At 35.6% G+C, this 20,806-nt stretch overlaps 1 protein-coding gene across 1 annotated transcript; it reads left to right on the top strand.

The window, feature by feature from the left end:
* Nucleotides 1-2,647: 2,647 nt before the first annotated feature.
* Nucleotides 2,648-3,070, top strand: LOC114309999 (oleosin Cor a 13-like). Its single transcript, XM_028255880.2, has one exon. It carries the CDS (start codon nt 2,648-2,650, stop codon nt 3,068-3,070), a length of 423 nt encoding a protein of 140 aa, XP_028111681.1.
* Nucleotides 3,071-20,806: the final 17,736 nt, after the last annotated feature.

The following is a 20,806-nucleotide window of genomic DNA, read 5'->3' as shown; positions in this document are numbered from 1 at the left end:
CAAAGGGTAATCTTTTGCGACCAAAAAAGCCTTTGGTCACCAATAGTATACTTTCCGCGACCAACTTTTTTTTTTGATCGTCAAAAGGTGATCTTCTGCAACCAAAAAAGCCTTTGATCGCCAATAGTATACTTTCCGCGACCAACTTTTTTTTTTTGTCGCCAAAGGGTAATCTTCCGCGACCAAAAAAACCTTTGGTCGCCAATAGTATACTTTCCGCGGCTAACTTTTTTTTTTGGTCGCCAAAGGGTATACTTTCTGCGACCAACTTTTTTTTTGGTCGCCAAAAGGTGATCTTCCGCGACCAAAAAAGCCTTTGGTTGCCAATAGGTATACTTTTCGCTACCAACTTTTTTTTTGGTCGCCAAAAGGTGATTTTCCGCGACCAAAAAATTGTGGTCGCCAAAAGTTAAATTTTAGTCGCAGAAAGTGGACTATTTGCGACAAAAAAAAATAGGTGGTCGCTAAAAGTGTTTTTTCTTGTAGTGAATGTTGAAAAATAATGATTTTTCGACAGCTTTAATTCGAAATTAAAGTGAGACCCAACTGTTGATTGAGGTGGGTCTGAGTAGTTTTGTATTCTCTTAAGTGAGAAGATTGTTATATAAAAATAATGAGCCGAAACTATTGAGTTGTGAATGAGAATTGTCTCATAAAGTGGGCATCAATAAAGTTGTGTTTAGATTTGGACTTAATCTTAGTTTGGACTGGGTTAGGCTTGTACTTGTGCATTTGTTGGGTTTGGTCTTGGACTTGGACTTGGATTTAATCTTGAGTTTGGGCTAAGTTATGTTGTGTTGGGCTTAGCTTGTGCATGTGTTTGCGAATTGGGCTTGGATTGGGTTGTGACCCAACATTAATAACCATTTTGTGACCCATCTAATTGGTTTATTCAACCATCATTATATACATATTTATTTATATATATTAAGCACATGAGAGGTTTAGACCTTTGTAACTCTCATCTTTTGATGATGGAGTTGATGGCCATATTAGTAGCCATTGAATATATTTCAAAACTTGTTAAGCTTTGAAACAAACTTTTAACAATTTATTATCTAACTCAACCCAACCCAACTCAACTTATTTACTATCCTAAAAATAGGAACAATGCGAAATACTATTTTATTGAATGTTCTTTGTTTATACCAAAAAAAAGTTGGGCATACCCTAGATCTAAAGGAAAAGGGACATGGAATCACCCCCCGAACACCCCACCACATAAGGTTTGGCCTCATAATCACAATTATGGAGTTTGGATAACATGCCACTCTGACACAACGCCATAGGTGATTTCAATTAGTTAAAAATCTAACTTTATGTAGTTAAAGATTGCTCCCAAACTTGGACGATGCAAAAATTGTGTTTGGGCTTGGCTTTGGGTTGGGGCAGAACTTCGCCCAATCCGAAACCTTCTTGTTAGTTTTCTGGGACGGGTGAGTGTATGCCTGGGTCTGGCCCATAATAAACACAATTATACCGATCCAGTGTCTTAGGTGAACAACCCCCCCCAACACAAAAAAAAATCGAAAAATAAAGGATTGAGATTCTCTCAAATTGAAATCAACTATCATATTGGGATTCGTGAGATCATCTATGGATACAGTAGGACCTATCATGAGTCTCATTTCGATAATTCAAAACGTTTATTTTGTTAATCACTTTGTGTATATCATCTACACAAAAAATTTGATCGATCCGGCAATCGTAATCTATTAATTTATCAAATTTGTCATAAAAAAATAAATTGTTTATTTTTAAAAATACAATTATCATTAATTTTTTTAGTGACAAACGCAATAAATTAAAAAGATTACAATTATTAAATTGACTTAATTTTTGGAATGAATGATATATACAAAGTGATCGACAAAATAAACGGGTCGGAATTGAAATAGGATCCACAGTAGGCCTCATGGGCCCGAATAGCATAAAGGCAATCCTTCTCTTTTTAAAAAATATACCATTTATTTTATTTTTTTTAAGATAAACATAATAAATTAAAAGGGTTACAATAATTAAATTGATCAATATATACGAAATATTTTACAAAATAAAGTTTAAATTATCAAAATAAGATTTATAGAAGTCTGATTGGCTCTAATATGATAGTCAAGTTCAAATTTAAAACTGAATGAAAACTAAACCTAAAATGCAATATTATGAAAAAGCGTTTGACACAATTTGTGTGGCCCATTTCAGACGAATTCCTACCATGTGATGTACTCTGATCACAAAACTGCATCTACTTTGAACCACAGGATGATTGATCCATGACTGCTGATTCATCAATTCCAAGCTCGGCTTCACATCTAATTCCATGCTCTCCACCACACACGATCACAATCACCACCTCAAATAAATCCACACCAACCTCCATCTCTCTCCTCTCAACACCTCCAAAATCCGACAAAACACTACGTGTCACAAAACCACGCCACGTCATTGCATGCAACCCATGCATGACAACTCTAACAAACACGTGACACCACCCTTCTCAACACGTACCACCCCTTCTCTTCCTTCCCCACCTACATATATACATATCATCTAAATCCCAATATCACAAATACATTTATATATATTTCAATAATTTCAAATCAACTATCGTCTGATCAGTTTTCCACCGTCCGATTTCTTCTCAAAAATGGCCGAGCAATTCCAACAGCGATACCAGCAGCAGAACCAGCCGCAGGCTCACCAGATGGTGAAGGCTGCAACGGCCGTCACCGCTGGCGGGTCCCTGCTGGTTCTGTCTGGTTTGACTCTGGCCGGGAACGTGATCGCACTGGCCTTGGCCACACCTTTGTTGGTGATTTTCAGTCCGGTTCTGGTCCCGGCCACAATAACGGCGTGTCTTTTGATCATGGGGTTCTTGGCGTCGGGAGGGTTCGGGGTGGCGGGAATCAGCGTGCTGTCGTGGATTTACAGGTACGTGACGGGCAAGCACCCGCCCGGTGCGGACCAGCTGGACCAGGCGAGGACGAAGCTGGCGAGCAAGGCGAGGGAGACGAAGGACAGGGCTGAGCAGTTTGGGCAGCAGCACATCAGTGGTTCACAAGCTTCTTGAAATAAGCTTGTTTTGAATGTGTTTGTGTTTTATCTAAGTCTTCTTTCTTGTTGTTTTTGTGTTCATAATAAGGTTTCTTGAAATAAGCTTGTTTTGAATGTGTTTTATTTAAGTCTTCTTTCTTGTTGTTTTTGTGTTCACAATAAGGTTTCTTGAAATAAGTTTGTTTTGAATGTGTTTTGTTTAAGTCTTCTTTCTTGTTGTTTTTGTGTTCATAATAAGGTTGTTTTGAATGTTCTCTGTTCTTGAAGCTTTTTGTTTTTGTTTTTTGTTTTTTAAATTTTTATTTTAATTTTAATCTTGAAGTGCGTAATATGAGATTTCACTCTTTCTAGAGAATTTAGGGCCTTTCTTTCCTAAAAGTATTTGCAAAATTGTCATGAATTATGAATCATGAAAATTTATCCTGAATTTTATCCTAAAAATGAGTTTTGGTTTTGGGTGGTGTAAATTTAAAATTATTGGGGGTGTACTACAACAAATTAAAGTTTAGGGACTAAATTTTTTTATCTCTAAAATTTTATTCTTAGAAAATATTTGGAGACTAATTTCATGTTTTAAAAGTCTTCTTGAATTTTTTTTTTTTTTTATTATTTAGTGACCAAATTGTGGAGACGTCAACAATTAATGTATTTTTAGGACAAAACAATGTCTTACCTTTTTTTAGACAAAAAAAAAAAAAAAAAAAAATTGATTCAAAAGATAGTAATTTATCATTAAGTTTTGTTTGTTTAGTCATAAAATATTTTTTGGAGAAAATATTTTTTTTATGTTTGGTGGTGATGGTGGTGGTGATAATGATAAAACGAAGGTGGAGGTGGAGATCATTGCATGGTTGTGGGGCAGCACAGCGGCAACGATAGCGATGGTGATGGTGACCGTGGCTGTGATGATGGTGGTGTGATGGTGGAAGTGAGAGTAGTAGTGGTAGTGTGGTGATGTGGTAAAATTTTAGCTCGGGAAATGTTTTTGCCTTTTAAAAGTGAAAAATATTTTCTGTCTGTATAGATTTATTTTTTGTTGATCATAAAAAATGTTTTTCGTTGATTTTTTTTTTTTTCATTGTATCAAATATTAGAAATTATAAAAATGGAGCATAAGTGTTTAATTTCATTTGAATTAGCATCTTAATTTGAGAGAATGTTATTTCATTTTTAAAAATATTAGGGTTTGGATTTTTTTGAATTGACCATCTTAGAGTTTGGATTTTTTTGAATTGACCATCTTAATTTGAGAAAATGTTTGGATTTAACAGATTTATTTTGGACCTCATTTTGATAATTCGAATTGTTTATTTTCTAATACAATATTTATTTAAGAAAATTAAAATGATTAGGTATTAATAATTATATATTTAAATTTATATTAAAACAATAAATAGTTATTTTTAAAATTTAAATTGTGGTTTATTTTTTTAAAAAAATTAATGTGATTCAAATATATAATTTTTTTGATTATTTTAATTTTTTATATAAATATTTTATTTAATAAATTTGGAAAAATGATTGGTTTTGATCACTTAAATTGGTCTTAAAATGGATCCATTAAATTTAAAATTCTCACAAATTGAATGGCCAATTGAATCTATTTTCAAAAATATAATTATGATAATTTTGATAATAAAAGTGATTCTATCATTAAAATTTTAGTTTTTCGTCGTGTGTGTATCACATTCATAATGGATGTATATTATTATTATTATTATTATTATTTTTGGATTAATTTTTTGGATTTGTAACGTTGAGAATGAGATGCTCTATAACACTTTATGCAATAATTAAAATTAGAGCTTTTTACATTTCATTTTATGGATTTATATTTTGTTAAGTCTTAATTAAAAAAAATTTGACTTTTAATTTTTGTTAAATTTTTAATAGTCAGAATTATTTTTCAAATAATTATTATAATATTTTAAAACATGATGATGATGATGTGATATGTATTTTAATTTTAAAATTTTAAAACCTTATAATTTTTATAATATATTTTTCTTTTAATATTTTTGTTTTAATGAAATTCATATTATTAGAATCAACACAATGAGATCTTTCAAGTAAGATTAATTTTAAATATAAAATTATGTAAAAATATGTTTTTTTATTATAAATTTATAATTTAGACTATTTTTAATAGTGAGTTTTTTTTAACTTCTTGAATTTCTTAGAATTAATAATATTTGCTTGGTTTAATTTTTTTATTATAAAATATATGGAGTTGGTTGAATTTAACTGATTTTTTTTATATACAAAATTGAATAAAAAAAAACATATTTAACATAGGGAAGTTAAACTAAAAAAATATATTTTATTTAAAAATTGAAAAATTAGATTGTAGTTTTGAAATTTATCTAAAATATATCATTCTTAACACTAAGAATTTTTTCAGTTTCAATAAACTTCTAAATTTAAAAAATTGAGAAATAAGTCAGTTTACAATTACTTTCAATTTCTAATCATAATTTAAAATTTTGAACAAATAAAGTATTTTTCTCGCAAACAAATATACATAAATAATTTGATAAATATCACAATTATGGATGAGAAATTTTTTAGTTGATTAAACAATTATATGGAATATTTCTAAAAAAAAAAATCAGTTTTAAAATAGAAAACATTTTTAATGTTCTCAATTAAAAAAGAAACTTTAAAAATATTAATTTTATTAATATATATATATATATATATATATATGAAATAAAAGTTATGAAAATTTTAAATTGTGAAACAACGAAATAAAAATACGTTGGTATTGACAGCTTGAGTTAGGGGAAGTTTTTTTTTTTTTGATCAGCAAAGAAAAATTTCATTAACAGCATGAAATTAAAGGTACAGGCAGATGACATGCATCGAGAGAGATTCGGAAAGTACAGAATACCCCTACTACTGCTACTCGCATCCATACAACCAACCCCTTGGCCTCACGATTTTTTTTTTTTTTTTTTTTTTTTTTTCAAACAAAAAAGTTAAGAAGAACTTAACTATAAAACAAAAAAATAAAAATAAAATGAAGACTCCCCACAAGCTGGTGCTCAAAAGAGCTGTGATTGATGGAAGTTGTGGAATTTACAATTTTGTGTTGGGATACAGAATATAATATTATTAATAGATAGCATTGTCATATGGTGTATTTTTTAAACATTTAATAATTTTTTTTTAGCTCTTAATAAGTTGACGTTTTTTAATTCCTTCCGTCTGTTATAAGGGTTTACTAGTCATATATATAAAAATATTTTGAAAATAAGATCTTATTAATTAAAAACATGAAGTTGAATTTAATGGAATATTAACCTTACAAATAAGAGTTTTGAATAATTACCTCTTAAAATTATTGTAATAATGGTTGTGTTTTAAACTTTTAATATGGATAAAATTTATTTTACACTATAGGTACGTTTGTTTTGACAGACTGGATAAGGAGGATTGTAATCTATTGAACTATTAGTCTTGGGATACATTGTTCGAGACTATTTGGTTAGACTAAATTTGTATCATATGTTTGTTTAGTCATGGAATTAGATGTCTAAATTAGACTATTTTTAGTTATCCAATGTGTTTGTTTGGGATATTAAAAATATGTCAAATAAATTTTTATTTAATCTAGCTAAAAATAATTAAAATATTAAAAATATGTTTAATATTGCTATTACTTAGTAAATAATTGAAAATAATAAAATGGTCATTTGAGCATTTATCCTTTTCCATAATATCTCAAACAAATATAAGATTCAATAGAATAATCGTATGACTAAACAAACATAGGATACAAATCCAGTCTAACCAAATAATTTGGAGATAATATATCCCAGAACTAACAGTCTGATAGATTCTAATCCTCTATTATCTAATCTGTCCAAATAAACACACCCTAGAGTTTAAATGTAGGCATAGAAAGATATAATCTAGGTTTGGGGCTATAGTCTTTCTAAAGTAAAAGGGTCCAAACCTCTTCGGTATAAATAATTTTTGGAGTCAGTCTGTAGGGTTTTGTCTTGATTTTAATTGGAACCTCAACAAATGATCAGCGATGAAATTAGTTTACCAAATTAGTCAATGCAATTAATCAAATATTGAGTTATAAAATAAAATAAAAAAAGATATTATTATTAATTTTTTCGTCAAAAGTAACGAAAAGTTTCACTCCTTATTAAGTGTGGGTAATTCAAAAATTCCAAGTCTAAATTCAAAAATTATATCAAATATCAAATTAGTCTCATGTATATGTTCAATTTAGGGAAAATTAAGTTTGCTTAAAATATGGATTATTTCATGTGATTTAAAAAAAATTACAAATGTCCCCCTGTTAGAATTTTTTATAAAAATAAATTTCTTAACAATTTTTCTATACAATGATAAAATTACTTGAATTAATTGAAATAAATTTCTTATATCATAAAAAATTATTAATTGACTTGATGATTTATTCATAAAAAAAAATATGAAATTAGAAATTTTAAGAGGCAGGATGTAATTTCTAGAACTATAGGGGACAAATCGAATTTTAAGCAAATCTCAGATATTTTATTTGTATTTTACCCTTTAATTTATAATCTTATTAAATGAGAAATTGAGTTAAAAATTAAAATTAGATTGAGCTAATTTTATGGTAATAAATTAAGGTATTTAGCTTAATTATGATTTAATTTGTTAAATATATATACATACAAATATGTTTGTGTGGTTAATTTAAAATTTTATTAACCAAGAAGTTGAGTAAAAATAAAAAATTAGATTATTGTAATTTTATGTTAATAATTTAGGGCATTTAGATAATTTATAATTTAATTTGTTAAATATGCTATTAAGATAGAAAACTATATGTAATATAAATATTTAAAAAAAAAAGAAAGAAAAGAATATGGCATCGGAGCATTCAAGTAATATTGTCTCTGTAGTTTTTATTTTATTTTATTTTTTTCGGCAAAAGAGAAGCTTTATTGATGTAAGAATCTAGTACAACGTACAAAACAAAATACATCAAAAAGAAAAGAGACGTGCAAAAGTATCACAATGAGCTAAATCATCCCAACTAGGTTGACACCAAAAAGTCCATCCTATCATTTGCTAGCACCCCAGAGTTGGTGAGGAGCTAATGAGAAAACAGACCAAACACTAACTGCTGAGTAACCAAAGCAAGCACACCAACGACAGATCACAGAACAGACCAAAATAAAAGCCAACTAATCAAACAGAACAAAGTAGACCAACATAACAAACCAATAGCACAGCTTAGTAGACCAACAGACCACAACCTAAGCAGCCAAGAAGCAAAAGGCAGTAGAAGTAGAATTAGTATAGCAGACCTCCTCATAAGCTAAGTTACACGGACGCGGGTACGAGGATCGGGTGTGGGTGCGTATCTAGGGGTCGGATACTTCAAAATTAAAAATTAAAGATACGTGGATATGTATCCAAATTTGAATACGGGTACGGGGATACGTTAAATATATATATATATATATATATTTTAAATATAGTTATTAAGATGAGTTATATTATATAAATAACAAATAATTATTTTACATATATGTGTTTATTTATTTTTATTAATATATATAAGTATATATTATCTTATAAATATCTTATATGTTATACAATAATTATTATATAATATCTATATAATTTATATAATATCTATTGTATTATATAATTTTTTTTAGATGAATAATATTACATATTATTATATTAATGTAATTTATACTATATATATTATATATTAATGTAAATGTAATACTTGAATAATAATTTATAAAAATTATTATTATATATGATAAATTATATAAATTATATATATGATAAATTATATAAATTATATTATATATATTATATATGATCACTATATATGATCATTAAATCAGAGGCGAAGAGACAGAACAGATTGAGAGACGAGAGAGAGAGAGAGTAGCAGAGACGAGACGAAGAGGGAGAGAGAAGCAGAAACGAAGAGAGAGACGAAGACGATCGAGCTCGAGGTCGAGATCGACAGTGATCGAAGCCCTAGACGAAGACGATCGAAGCCCTAGACGAAGACGATCGTGATCAATAGTGAGAGCCCTAATCGTGATCGATGATCGAAGCCAACAGTGACCAGTGACCAGGTTTTCTTCCTTTCTTCTCTTCCATTTCTTTGCTGTCTGTAAAATGCCGTGTCCGAGAGAGATGAGGTGAATCCGACACAGATCTCACACCCGCACCCGTGTCGTGTCGTGTCGACACGGGTACTTCGCCCCAAAGTGACGAGTCCATGTAACATAGCTCATAAGCCCAACAGACCTCCACCAATGCAAACTTAGAACTTGAATAACTTCTAATCCTCAATAATACCTCAGTAGCAGAATTAGCACAGAATTAGCAGAATCAGTAGCCCAGATCAGTCACTGGCCTCAGCAACTAGACAAAGCCATCCAGACCCAAATTAGACACTAACCTCAGCAACCTAATGCTAATGCACACTCTACCACCAAACCTGAGGCAAATTTGACTCAAGAGACCGAAGATAACACCTCAACAACAAAAGCACAACAAGAGTTATCCATAACTTAGCATATCAGACCAATAACCAGCAAATCAGTCAAACAGGGCACCTCCTACAGCCAGCAAATCAGTTAAGCTACTAAGCCTGTTTATCAACCACCAAAACTTGTAGCTAACTGCTTCCATACAGAATCTGGACCAAAAGCAGTAGCAACACCACAAAGCAACAGCATACCTCACAGTAGACTCAAAAGTAGCGGAGCATACCTGATAGCAGACTCAACCACCAACAACTTTCGTTCAACCTCCATTTCTAATGCAATACCTCACTTTCTGGAAATTAAATACCAAATCATTTATAGAAAACTCCAGCTGAATTGGCGATGCTTTGAGCCACATAGCTAATCTGACCTTCACTAGTTCACACAAATCTGCCAAATTTGCCTGAGAACCAGAAAATACACAAGCATTTCTATGCTGCTAAGTGGACCAGAGAGTAGCCAAAGGGAGAACCATCTAGATTTTCTTCTCTAGCTTCTTCATTCTCCAACCAGACCACCATTGCAACATCACAGAACCTGGTAAGACCTATTGCAAGTCCCACCATCTTACTATACTAAACCACAACAACCAAATAAAAGGACATAAAAGTAATAGATATTCCACTGTTTCAACCTTATCATGGCAGAAAACACAAGCAAGATTAGCACTCTTAGTTAAGATTCCAATTCTATGGAGAAAGCTGGAAGTTTTAACCTTACCAAGCCAAGCCAACCAACCACCCCAAAAATTACAATTTGGGAGGAGCAAAATTGTTTCAAATTAATTCAGCCATTGGCACTACAAGCCCCATAAGTGATTCACACCATTTATATACTGATGCAATAGTAGACAGCTCAGATGGGTCAGCACTCCATTTTAGCTTATCAGTTCTGTTATGACATATTGGTAGTGCATTGCTAAGCAAATTGAATAATTTGAGAGCTTCATCCTCCTCCCATACCAGCAAAGATCTTCTAAACCCAAGATTTCATCCACCATCATCTACCCTTCTCGCGAAAAACTCACTTACCATTCCATTTTTGTCATTAGATAAAGAAAAAAGCCTTGGGAATTCAATTATTAAGCATACATTACCAACCCACTTGTCTCTCCAGAATTGAACTCTTCTCCCATCCCCCAAAACAATCTGTGAGTTATTAATATAAAAATTTTGCAACTCTGGAACGGACACTACAACATTGATTATACCAGACTAGATCTTAGATCGTCTGCCCATTAATTCTAATACCCATCTTCCATCCATTGCCGTATAATTTGTACATATCACTGCCTTCCAAAGAGTGTGATTCTTAGCTCTAAACCTCCACCACCATTTTAACAAGAGACATTGATTCAGCGTTATAATCCTCCATAAGCCTAAACCACCTAATTTCTTACTCTTAACAAGCACCTCCCATCGGACCATATGCACTTTTCGTCTGAGGTCTGATCCGCCCCAATGGAAAGCTGATTGCATTCGTTCAATCTCTTTAGCCACCTGTAGACACCCCATTTTTGACCGACCTTAAGAATCAGACGTCACCAGTTGAGCGCTCGGTGATGTTGCATATTGTGCTCGTTCTGAGGTTTCAGAGTCTCGGCTGCGAGCCTTGTCTCCGGACTTCGGGGCTCTTTTGTGCTTTGCCTCGGTTTGCGAACCAGGTCCTGTTTTCTCTGTTTTCTCTTCCTGAAGGGAGGGAGAGGTCTCGTAGATCATCTCTCAGTGGCCGTAGGCTACGTTTCGTGGTCGTAGGCCATTTTTTCCATTTGGAGCCCGGTTTCCGGTTTTTAGAGCTGTCGGCCGTGTGCCTCGGTTCGGGACTGCTTAACTACCTCCGATTGCTTCGGTTTTTGGCACACATCTTATTTCCTCCCTTTAGAGGGACACTGTGGCCCGGGAGACCACCTTCGTGGTCACACACCACTTCCAGTGCCTAACAGCCTGTTTTCGGGGCCCCAAACCGAGCGTTTTGGCCTCCGAACCTTCGTTTCGCATCCGTCTTGGTCCATTTTTGGTAGGGACCCTGTTTTCATTGTTAGGAAGGTGGTAGGATGGTGGTAGGCCACCTTTTCCCCTGAAAAACTAGTTTTCTCATTTTCTCTCTCTAAAAGCCGATTTTTCTGACCGAAAGCTGGTTTTTCCCACTTTTAAGCACATTTTCTGGCTTTTCATACCACCATTGTGTTGTGCTCATCTGGGAGGCCACCAATAAGAGTAGGCCGGCCAGAAATTCATCTTGACCCTTTTAAACCTTTCTTAAAAGCTAGCTTTTCTCTCTCCTGATTCACATTTTCTGGTTTTTCATTACACAGCTGTGTTGCACTCATCTGGGAGGCCACCTTTTTGGGGTGGCCAGCCAAAAATTGTTGTTGACCTTTTTTGACCCCTGGTCGGCCGACCAGGGGGAGTGGCCGGCCGGCCAGCCACTTGAACTGACCGACCTGCTTCTTGCTTTTGCTCTCTCTGAGTGTAATCTAGCTGTGCCAGCTGGAGACCATTTGGTGCATCATCCATACACGTGTATGGAGGATACTTGGGGTCTCTTGGAGATATTTTGGAGCCTCTCCTCTATAAAGGAGAGGCTTGGCTTCATGTTGAGGGTTTGAGCATTTTTTGTGAAGATATATATCCTCCATCCTCCATAGTCACTATTCCAAGCTCCAAAACCCTAGTTTTCTTAGCCTTTTTGCACTACAACCCCTAGCACCACACCCCCATCATCCATTCGAGCACTTTGGGACTGACTTTGAAGGGTTGAAGGTTCACCAACTTGGTCCACAAGCTCCAACTTTGCTGCTCTTCAAGGGTAAGTGCCTATTTCCCTTAAACTTGCTTTTTTTTGCTCCATTGATTAGCCTTACTTTCAAGTATTTCTGGACTTTGTCATAAACTAGAAAGTGTCATATTTTGAGATCCTCTTGAATATTGATTAAGGACACTTCTCTTCTTGAGGCCTCCTACACCCTTGTATGCTTTATCCCTCTTTGTAGGCTTATTTTGCATCATATCTTGGCCTTACTTGTGAGCATTTTCGAGATTTGTCATAAACTAGAAAAAGTTTCCTTTTGAGCTTATAAACATGTTTGGTTAAGATACTTTTTCTGTTTGGGGTCATCTACCCCCTTTCATGTCCTATTTCCTCATGTTTTGAGCTATGCATGTGAGCACTTGCATTGGCCTTGATTTGGCCTTTTAGGCACTGAAATCCAGCAGATTTTCAGTGGCCTTGATGTGTCTTTGAGCTCCAAAATCATAGAGTGGTGACCGTCTCACCCCTCATTCTCTTTACTGGCATTGTTGGCCTTTCAAAGGGACCCTATTTTTCATGCATTGAAGTCATGTTTCAGGCCTCATTCTGAGGGTTTTAAGGTCTACCTAAGCTCTTTCAAGAGCCAATTTTTCCATATTTTATGTCTATGATGCATGTATAGAGCAACCCCATTCAAGGCCTTTCAAAGGGGCCTTTATTTGCATGTTTCCGAGACTGATTTCAGGGCCTATCTGATAGGTTTTAGGGCTGTCATAATCCATTATAGAGTTGTTTTTGCCATGCTAAGTGTTCTTGTTGTATGTGCTTAATAACCCCTTGTATGGCCCTCTAAAGGAACTCATCATTTTTGCATGCATTGGTTGCATTTCAGTGATTATTTAGGCATATTTTGACATGTTTTATTCACTGTTTTTGGCTGGTTTGATGAGTTCTCATATGCTTCATATACATGCCATGTAAACCATGCTTACTAGCCAAATTTGCATGCTATTTTAGTCCATCATGTTAGCACTTTTTGGCTATGCTCTAAACTAGAAGTGTGCATGTTTTGGGACTGCCTTGGCTCTGTCTTTATACTTCATGGCTAAATAATGCTTGCTTTGCATAGTTACAATTCAATAGATGTGCCTAACTTTGAGTTTCAGGGCTTATTTCATGCATCGGGTGCCATATTTCCATGTTTCGGGATCATTTAGCATCATGTTTCAGTGCTGAAAATTACATGTTTGTATGCCATCTTTCATCCCTTGCCATGCTTTGGTAGAGTGGCATTTGATGCCTCAGGTTCGGTCCTCGGGATTCGTGCATGTGTGCACGCATTTCGGTTGTTTCATTTTCATCTAATGGCCACTGATGTGAGTGTGGCTGAGGTCCATTCATGTTGGTGTAAGTCCATCGTGCATTGCGTATGCTAGGTTGCATCTTAGAGCATTGTGTATGCCATGTTATATCATGCACATTATGTATGCCATTTTAGTATAGAGCATTGCATATGCTAGGTTGCATGTTAGTCGCATTGTGCATGCCATTCCATTTGCATGGTGCTTGGAATAGGGTTTAGTCCAAGCACGGGAAACGAGGAGCGTTTCGTACTCCAAGTGACGAAACGTGCCTCGATTCCCGGTCCCCGACGTTCTTGACTATCTATGATAGAATTGTTGGCTTCATATGTTCATATCTGCATTCATTTCATATTAAAGCATGCAATTCGGTCTCTCAGCCATTATGCATCGAGATGTATGATTGGTGGCTCGAGAACCGAGGGCCACACTCCCCAGAGCTTGTGCAAGGATGAGGAGGAGCGGTTGCGCACACATATGTTGAAAATGCATTACTTTCTCTCTTTCTTGCCTTTGTTGCAGAAAAACCAGAGTCCAGAGGCAGAAAGTGGTCGGCCGACCAGGTTTTCTGGTAGGCCGATCACCTTTTTTGGTTTTCACCATGAGGGGTGGTCAGCAGGTGTTTCCCAAGCCAAGAGCTGGTCGGCAGCCCTCCCTAGGTGGAGTTTCAGCCTCCTGGAGCTTTGTGTAAGTTTCTGAAATCAGCTGCAAACAATGGCGGGACAAGGCATCGTGATGGAATTTACCGACAAAGCGCATTGAGCATGCATGTATTCATTGTCATCCAAAACAGAGCCGGGGCAGTCCATTTGCATGCCAATTTATAGCTTACTTAGCTAATTTGTTAGTTAGTTAGCGGACGTGTAATAATTAGCTGTAATTCGTTATTCATTTCGGACTGTATTATTTATTCGGACCCTCCGAACGAGGGCACAATTGTAATAAGTGTGCGTGCGTGTTATGTATGTCTTCCAACCCCACATCTTTCTCCATTTTATTTACCTGCTTATGATGGTTAGATTAGGGCATGTTTCAATTAGCATACTTATGCTTGCATGTTTGCATCATTCATCTGTTTTGCATGCACCGGGCTCGGCGCATCATACTAACTGCATTGTATTTCAATTCCGAGTTGAATACTTGTTAGTTGTAGCATTTCACATGCCATCCTTAGAATAGCCGAGCCTACTATAGTTGCATTTTGCATGTGTTGCATTAGGCATTTCTGTATAGTTAGGATCATGCATGGATTTCTAACATAGCTTTTGTTTTGGCTTGGAGTACTCGGTAAGTTTTATGCTTTAGCATCCTTACATGCGTGTGAGTGACTGCCATGATAGCATGCTTACCATAAGGCTATGTGCTTATGTGATATAACTACCTGAATGCCTGTGGATGAAGGTTTGGTTATTTGAATTGGAACAATTCATTAAATGCGAGTTTTAAGCCCACTTGAGAGTGGCAAGACCATGTTTTCTAAGCCCACCTGAAGGTGGCAAAATCTGCATTTTAAGCCTACTTACGAGTAGCAAACCATTTTCAAAACAAACATGAAATGTTTTATTCCAATTCAGGCGACCCAGTCTATACTTGTATGCTGTGCGCATCACGTAGTAAATCTAGGCTAATAACCGGAATAAGAACGCATAATGTTTTCAAAACTCGATATCATGGTTAGCAGAGGCCGATCTTTGATCGGGTGAGCGGGGGTGCTCACGAAGTGACCTTCCCCAATCGTACCCAAGTTCTCGAGCCGAGGCAACTTTGGTGATGACAGACACGTGGCCTTAGGCAACGAGTCAGGGTTTCCTAAATTTTCCAAAATAAAATATTTAGGTGGCGACTCTGTTTCTGGCAAAGTAGTCCATGTTTGTCACTTCTTTCAAAAAATCTATTTTCAAAAACAATTTGCCGGATTTGGACTCTTTGATGATTCATCGGTCTTGCATTACACCCCGCGAGATTAGATACAGGACCGTGACAATTGAGTCCGAACTGTAGTGAGGCCCAAGGGCACACCTACACCACCCCAACAGGTATACGAAACAATAATAGATAGTATATAGGTAGATTAGTCAAAACAGATTTGATTAGAGTTAGTCTCCCAACGAAAAAAAGTAACCTTCTCTTCCATGAAGCCAATTTCTGTTTGAACTTGTCAAGAACAGGTTTCCAAGTACTTCTCTTGCTTGGATTAGCCCCCAATGGAAGTCCCAAATAACTTAAAGGTAGCTTTGGTGCAAATAATTTAAAGTAGAGGCAAGCTCGTGCAACAGGCCATCATCCACCCTAATTCCATAGATGACGCTCTTGTGATAATTAATTTTCAGACCTAATGAGATCTCAAAACATCTTAGAATTCTTTTGATATTACTCACCTCCATCCTTTCCACTTCACAGAATAAAATTGTATCATCCGCAAATTGTAAATGTGTTATTCTTAATCCATTAGCACCCACCTCTGCTCCTTTAATTAGGCCTAACTCCTTTGTCGCTCAGCAGAATATAGAGTCCCTCTGCCACAATATTGAATAGAAATGGTGACAACAGATCACCATGACAAAGACCCCTTTGAGGACAAAATTCAGATGTTGGTGACCCATTTACCAAAATAGAGATCTTAGTAGTTAAGACACATGCTTTCATCAACCTTACCCATCTAGTTCCAAAGCCAAACTTTGATAACTTGTCAAATAAAAACTCCTAATTAATAGAATCATAGGCCTTTTCAAAATCCAATTTAAGTGCCAAGACTTTTCTATTAGATCTCCTCCACCCATCAACTATCTCATTCGCTATCAGAATACCATCTAGTATATTCTTTCCCCCCAAAAAGGCTGATTGAACCTCACTAATAATCTTGGGCGTCGCCTTTTTCATTCTATTAACTAGCACCTTTGCTAAAATCTTATATAACTAGCCAATCAAACTAATGGGCCTATACTCATTTAAACAAGAAGGGCTATGAATTTTTGGGATTAAAGCTATAAAAGAGCTATTAATCCCACCAACAAGACTAGCATTCTGATGGAATTCCCTCATAAACTGTAGCACATCCACTTCACAATTTTCCATCAATTTTTAAAGAATGACATGTTGAATCCATCAGGTCCAGTGGCCTTATTACCATCACAACACCTAATAATAGTCTTAACTTCCACCTCTATAAATTCTGCCTCCAACTGATCCACCACTTGAGCTCCACCAATACTCTTGAAAGGGCCAGACAATTTGGGTCTGACTTTCCAAGATTTAGAGAATTGCCTCATGAAATGGGCCTTAACTGCTACCTCAAGTTCCAAAGGCTCCTCAATCATAGAGCCATTCACAACAATTGAACACAGAGAGTTCTTACTATTTCTACTGCAAGCCATAATGCGAAAGTACCTAGTGTTTTTATCCCCTTTAGATACCCAGTTTAGTCGAGATTTTTGTAGCCAAATCCACTCCAACATTTTGCTTAACTTCCATGCTTCTCCCATCAATTCCTTTCTTTTAATCAATTCTGCCCAAGCAATGGTCTTTCCTCAGCTAACAAATCAAGGGCATGGGCCTCTTCTTCAACCCTCTTAAGCTTCAATTCAACCTTACCAAACACCACTCCATTCCACTGTTTTAGTGCTTGTTTAAGTGCTTTAAACTTCATAAGACACTTGTATCCTGCCCATCCTTCCACTACAAATTTTGACCAACTTTGCTGGACAAAGGCTAGGAAAGTGGGGTGTAATAGCCAGGCATTGAGGAACCTAAAAGGCTTAGGACCCCGATCCCTATCATCCTCCATTAAGATGATAGAACAGTGATCAAACAACATTCCAGGAAGACCCCATAATTTGAAGGTAAAATTTTGCACCCACTCATAAATAAGTAAGAATCTATCAATTCTGCTCCATCTCTCTCTTGCTTATGAATTGCACCAAGTAAACTTTCTCCCTAGCATAGGCATATCTATCAACTCAAGTTGTTCAATCATATTATTAAAATCCCTCATCCCTCGATCCCTTCTCGAATACCCAATTCTTTTAGAAATACTCCTAATTTCATTAAAGTCACCCCCCATGCACCGTGGCCCCAAGAAACTGGATTTCAACCTTACTAAAGAATCCCAAAGCTCTTTTCTTTTAACCACCTCATTAGAGCCACAAACATTAATAATAACACAATCAAAACTAAAAAAAAAATTGTACCTGATAGCAGGATAAAGTTGTGATTATTGTAACAAGCCTTTAATTGAAACACCTCTGGATTCCAAATGCATAACAACCCACCAGATCTACCAATTACATCTATTACCATAAAATCAAAATTATCCCCAGGCCACATAGTCCTAACCACTTCAGAACCAATTGATGCCTTCTTGGTTTCTTAGAGTAGAGCAATATCCACTTTTCTTTTTACAAGACTTTTCTTTATTTTTCTCTTTTTTTCAGGTCTTCCAATTCCCCTCACATTCCATGATTGTATCTTCATTAGCACAATAAATAACTCTTGAGCAGCTGAGATTAATAATCTAGTCAACATCCCATTCCATTTGCCAAACTCTTTGCGTATCTTGGGCTTTAAGATATTCTAATTTGCTAAGCACCTCCTCTTCTTTTCCTTCACAGTCCAGACCAAGAGCCTTGTCGATTTGAAGTGATGCTTCTGCCTTCAACATCATTAACTGTCCTCTACTGGTTCCACTTGCCATTGATCGTGAAATTGCAGCTACAGCCGACTTAAAGAATGCTCCCTTCATCAAGTTCAATGAAGATTCCCCCAATTTGTTGATAACACCGATCTTCCCTTTCATCTGTTTCTTCTGCACTTGTTTTCTTTTAACTGTTTTACCTTTCTTCTTCAATACCTCCTTCCTTGTTGGACGTAGGTTTGGTGATTAAGTATGGCCTGTAAATTCAATATGAGCTTGAGAAGTGCTACAACCAATTTGAGGTAGCCCAACATCTCTTTGGGCTGACCCACCTAGCCCACCAGTTGGTTGGGCCCTATTAAGATCCACTTCTATTTGAATTCCACTCATGTTGCCTTTTGAGCCACTCGAACTTTTGATAAAACCAGGAGTGTAGACTACACCATCCACCCTACGCCTGACAGCATCATTACCATACTCGGAACTCGTCCCTAACCCTGCAGAGTCACTCACACATGCGCCACTTTCCTCTTACCTTTCCTTCATCATTTATGTCTCAGCCACCACAGATACATCTCTCAATTGATCATCTCTATCCAACTCCTCTGCAATAGGCCGTGATAAATCTTTACCCACTTCGGCCTCATCACTTCTTAGGTCTAATTTCTTGCCTACGTGGATCTCCACCTCATCATCTTCTCCCTCAAGCCTGCTATTTTTATCAATAATCTGATCCTCTGCAATCGCCACTGAGAATTTTTTCTCACCAGCCTTCTATTTAGTGGATTGAGAAGCACTTTGATCAGTCACTAGTTTAGATACTATGATTTGTTCCTCACAGACACTCATTGGGTAGAGTATACCCTTACACTCCAGATTAATGGTTTGGTTGTTAGAGTCCATAATTTTTGTGGCTATCTACACTTTTCCACAGTGTAGCGACTGTACACGTTGAGTATCATCATCCATGCCAATCACAACTCCCCAGTTCTTATCGATGCTACTAAAGGTGTTATAACTCCATAATTTTAATGGAACTTCATAACAACTTCTTGCTCAATAGTCAACCTTTGTCTCCATTCAAGGATTGATTTGCACCACTCATTGAACCAATCTTTCATTATCGAAAGTTTTTCCTTCGTGGCTTCAACTGATTGAAATGAAAGAACCATGTCCCGTTCACCTCCTAGTCTCACTATTACATCCCTGAAGCCTCTCCTAACCAGTTACTTCCTAAAGTTGTCGGCTGAGGAGGATGAATGTAACCTTGCTACTACACTTTCGTACAGCCAACCATTACCTTCCTCGTATGCCTTAATGGTTACGATTTCTGTAACACCCTGCCTTTTATTACTCAAATTTCATTACCTAACCATTATTATAGATTTAATTTAAGAGATAACATATGGAAACTCTTTATATTTACAAGAACACATAAATAAAGATTCTCTCATCCGAATACAATATGAATGCAACAGGAGTTATAATTAAATAAATTGCCCGTAGACTTATATCTTTTAAATTAAGAGAAAGGGTTTAACCATTTTACATTAATGACATTCCTCCCATAAATAAAAGGCCTCGTGGCCAACAGGTAAAAAAAAGATCCATGACCTTGAAACACTTCTCGACGTTCACTTGAAAAAAAGATTAGCTACGTGGGATGAACATAAAATCCAGTAGGGATATCAACATGATCCTAAACAATAACAACATACAGATAGCTATAATCATGAATGCTTAGTCTCATATTATACAAATAATGTGATGGTTTATACAGAAATATACGTATATAAGAACTTTTCTCAAAATCATTCATTTCATTTAATAACGTAAGCAATTCACTTTTCTTTCTTCTTGTTACCTTTTTCCAAAAATTCATATGACAATAATAAATTCCTGAAAACGATTTCACCATGCACATTACGGTTTCTCCCACTTTCTAAACTTACACTTGATTTGTCTTTTCAAAACATGTTCACAAGTATCTGATATCCTGCACATTATTCACAATCTCAATACAGTACTTACGTCCATTTTCAACACATTCATATATATATATATATATATACATGTATACCTTTAGTATAAAAGGAAACAACAAGCAACCAACAACTATTTACTCAACAAGTTAGGCAACTCGGCCTTCCAGAATCATAACCATCATAACCCATAATATACCCAGATACACTGAGATAATAATGATAAATAAGTTCTGCTCTACCTGCCTTAAGCATGGTAAGCCAAGGATACACCTTTCCACAATGAAATGCCAATTTACCAGACATAGGCTGGAAGGTAATGGTACCTTTACCAAGTTCTCCAGGCGCTAGCTGGAAGGTACTGGTACCTCTCATTCTAAGCGTAGCCAATTCTCCAAGCGCTAGCTAGAAGGTAATAATACCTCTCATTCTCAACACAGTATACGTTACCAATCATCACAACATGACAAAGTACGACCAACAAGTGTAATGCATAGACAC

This window comes from Camellia sinensis, chromosome 1 (assembly GCF_055761805.1).
Source record: "Camellia sinensis isolate YWXY chromosome 1, ASM5576180v1, whole genome shotgun sequence".
Taxonomy (NCBI): domain Eukaryota; kingdom Viridiplantae; phylum Streptophyta; class Magnoliopsida; order Ericales; family Theaceae; genus Camellia; species Camellia sinensis.
This window is presented reverse-complemented; position numbering and strand designations above follow the sequence as displayed.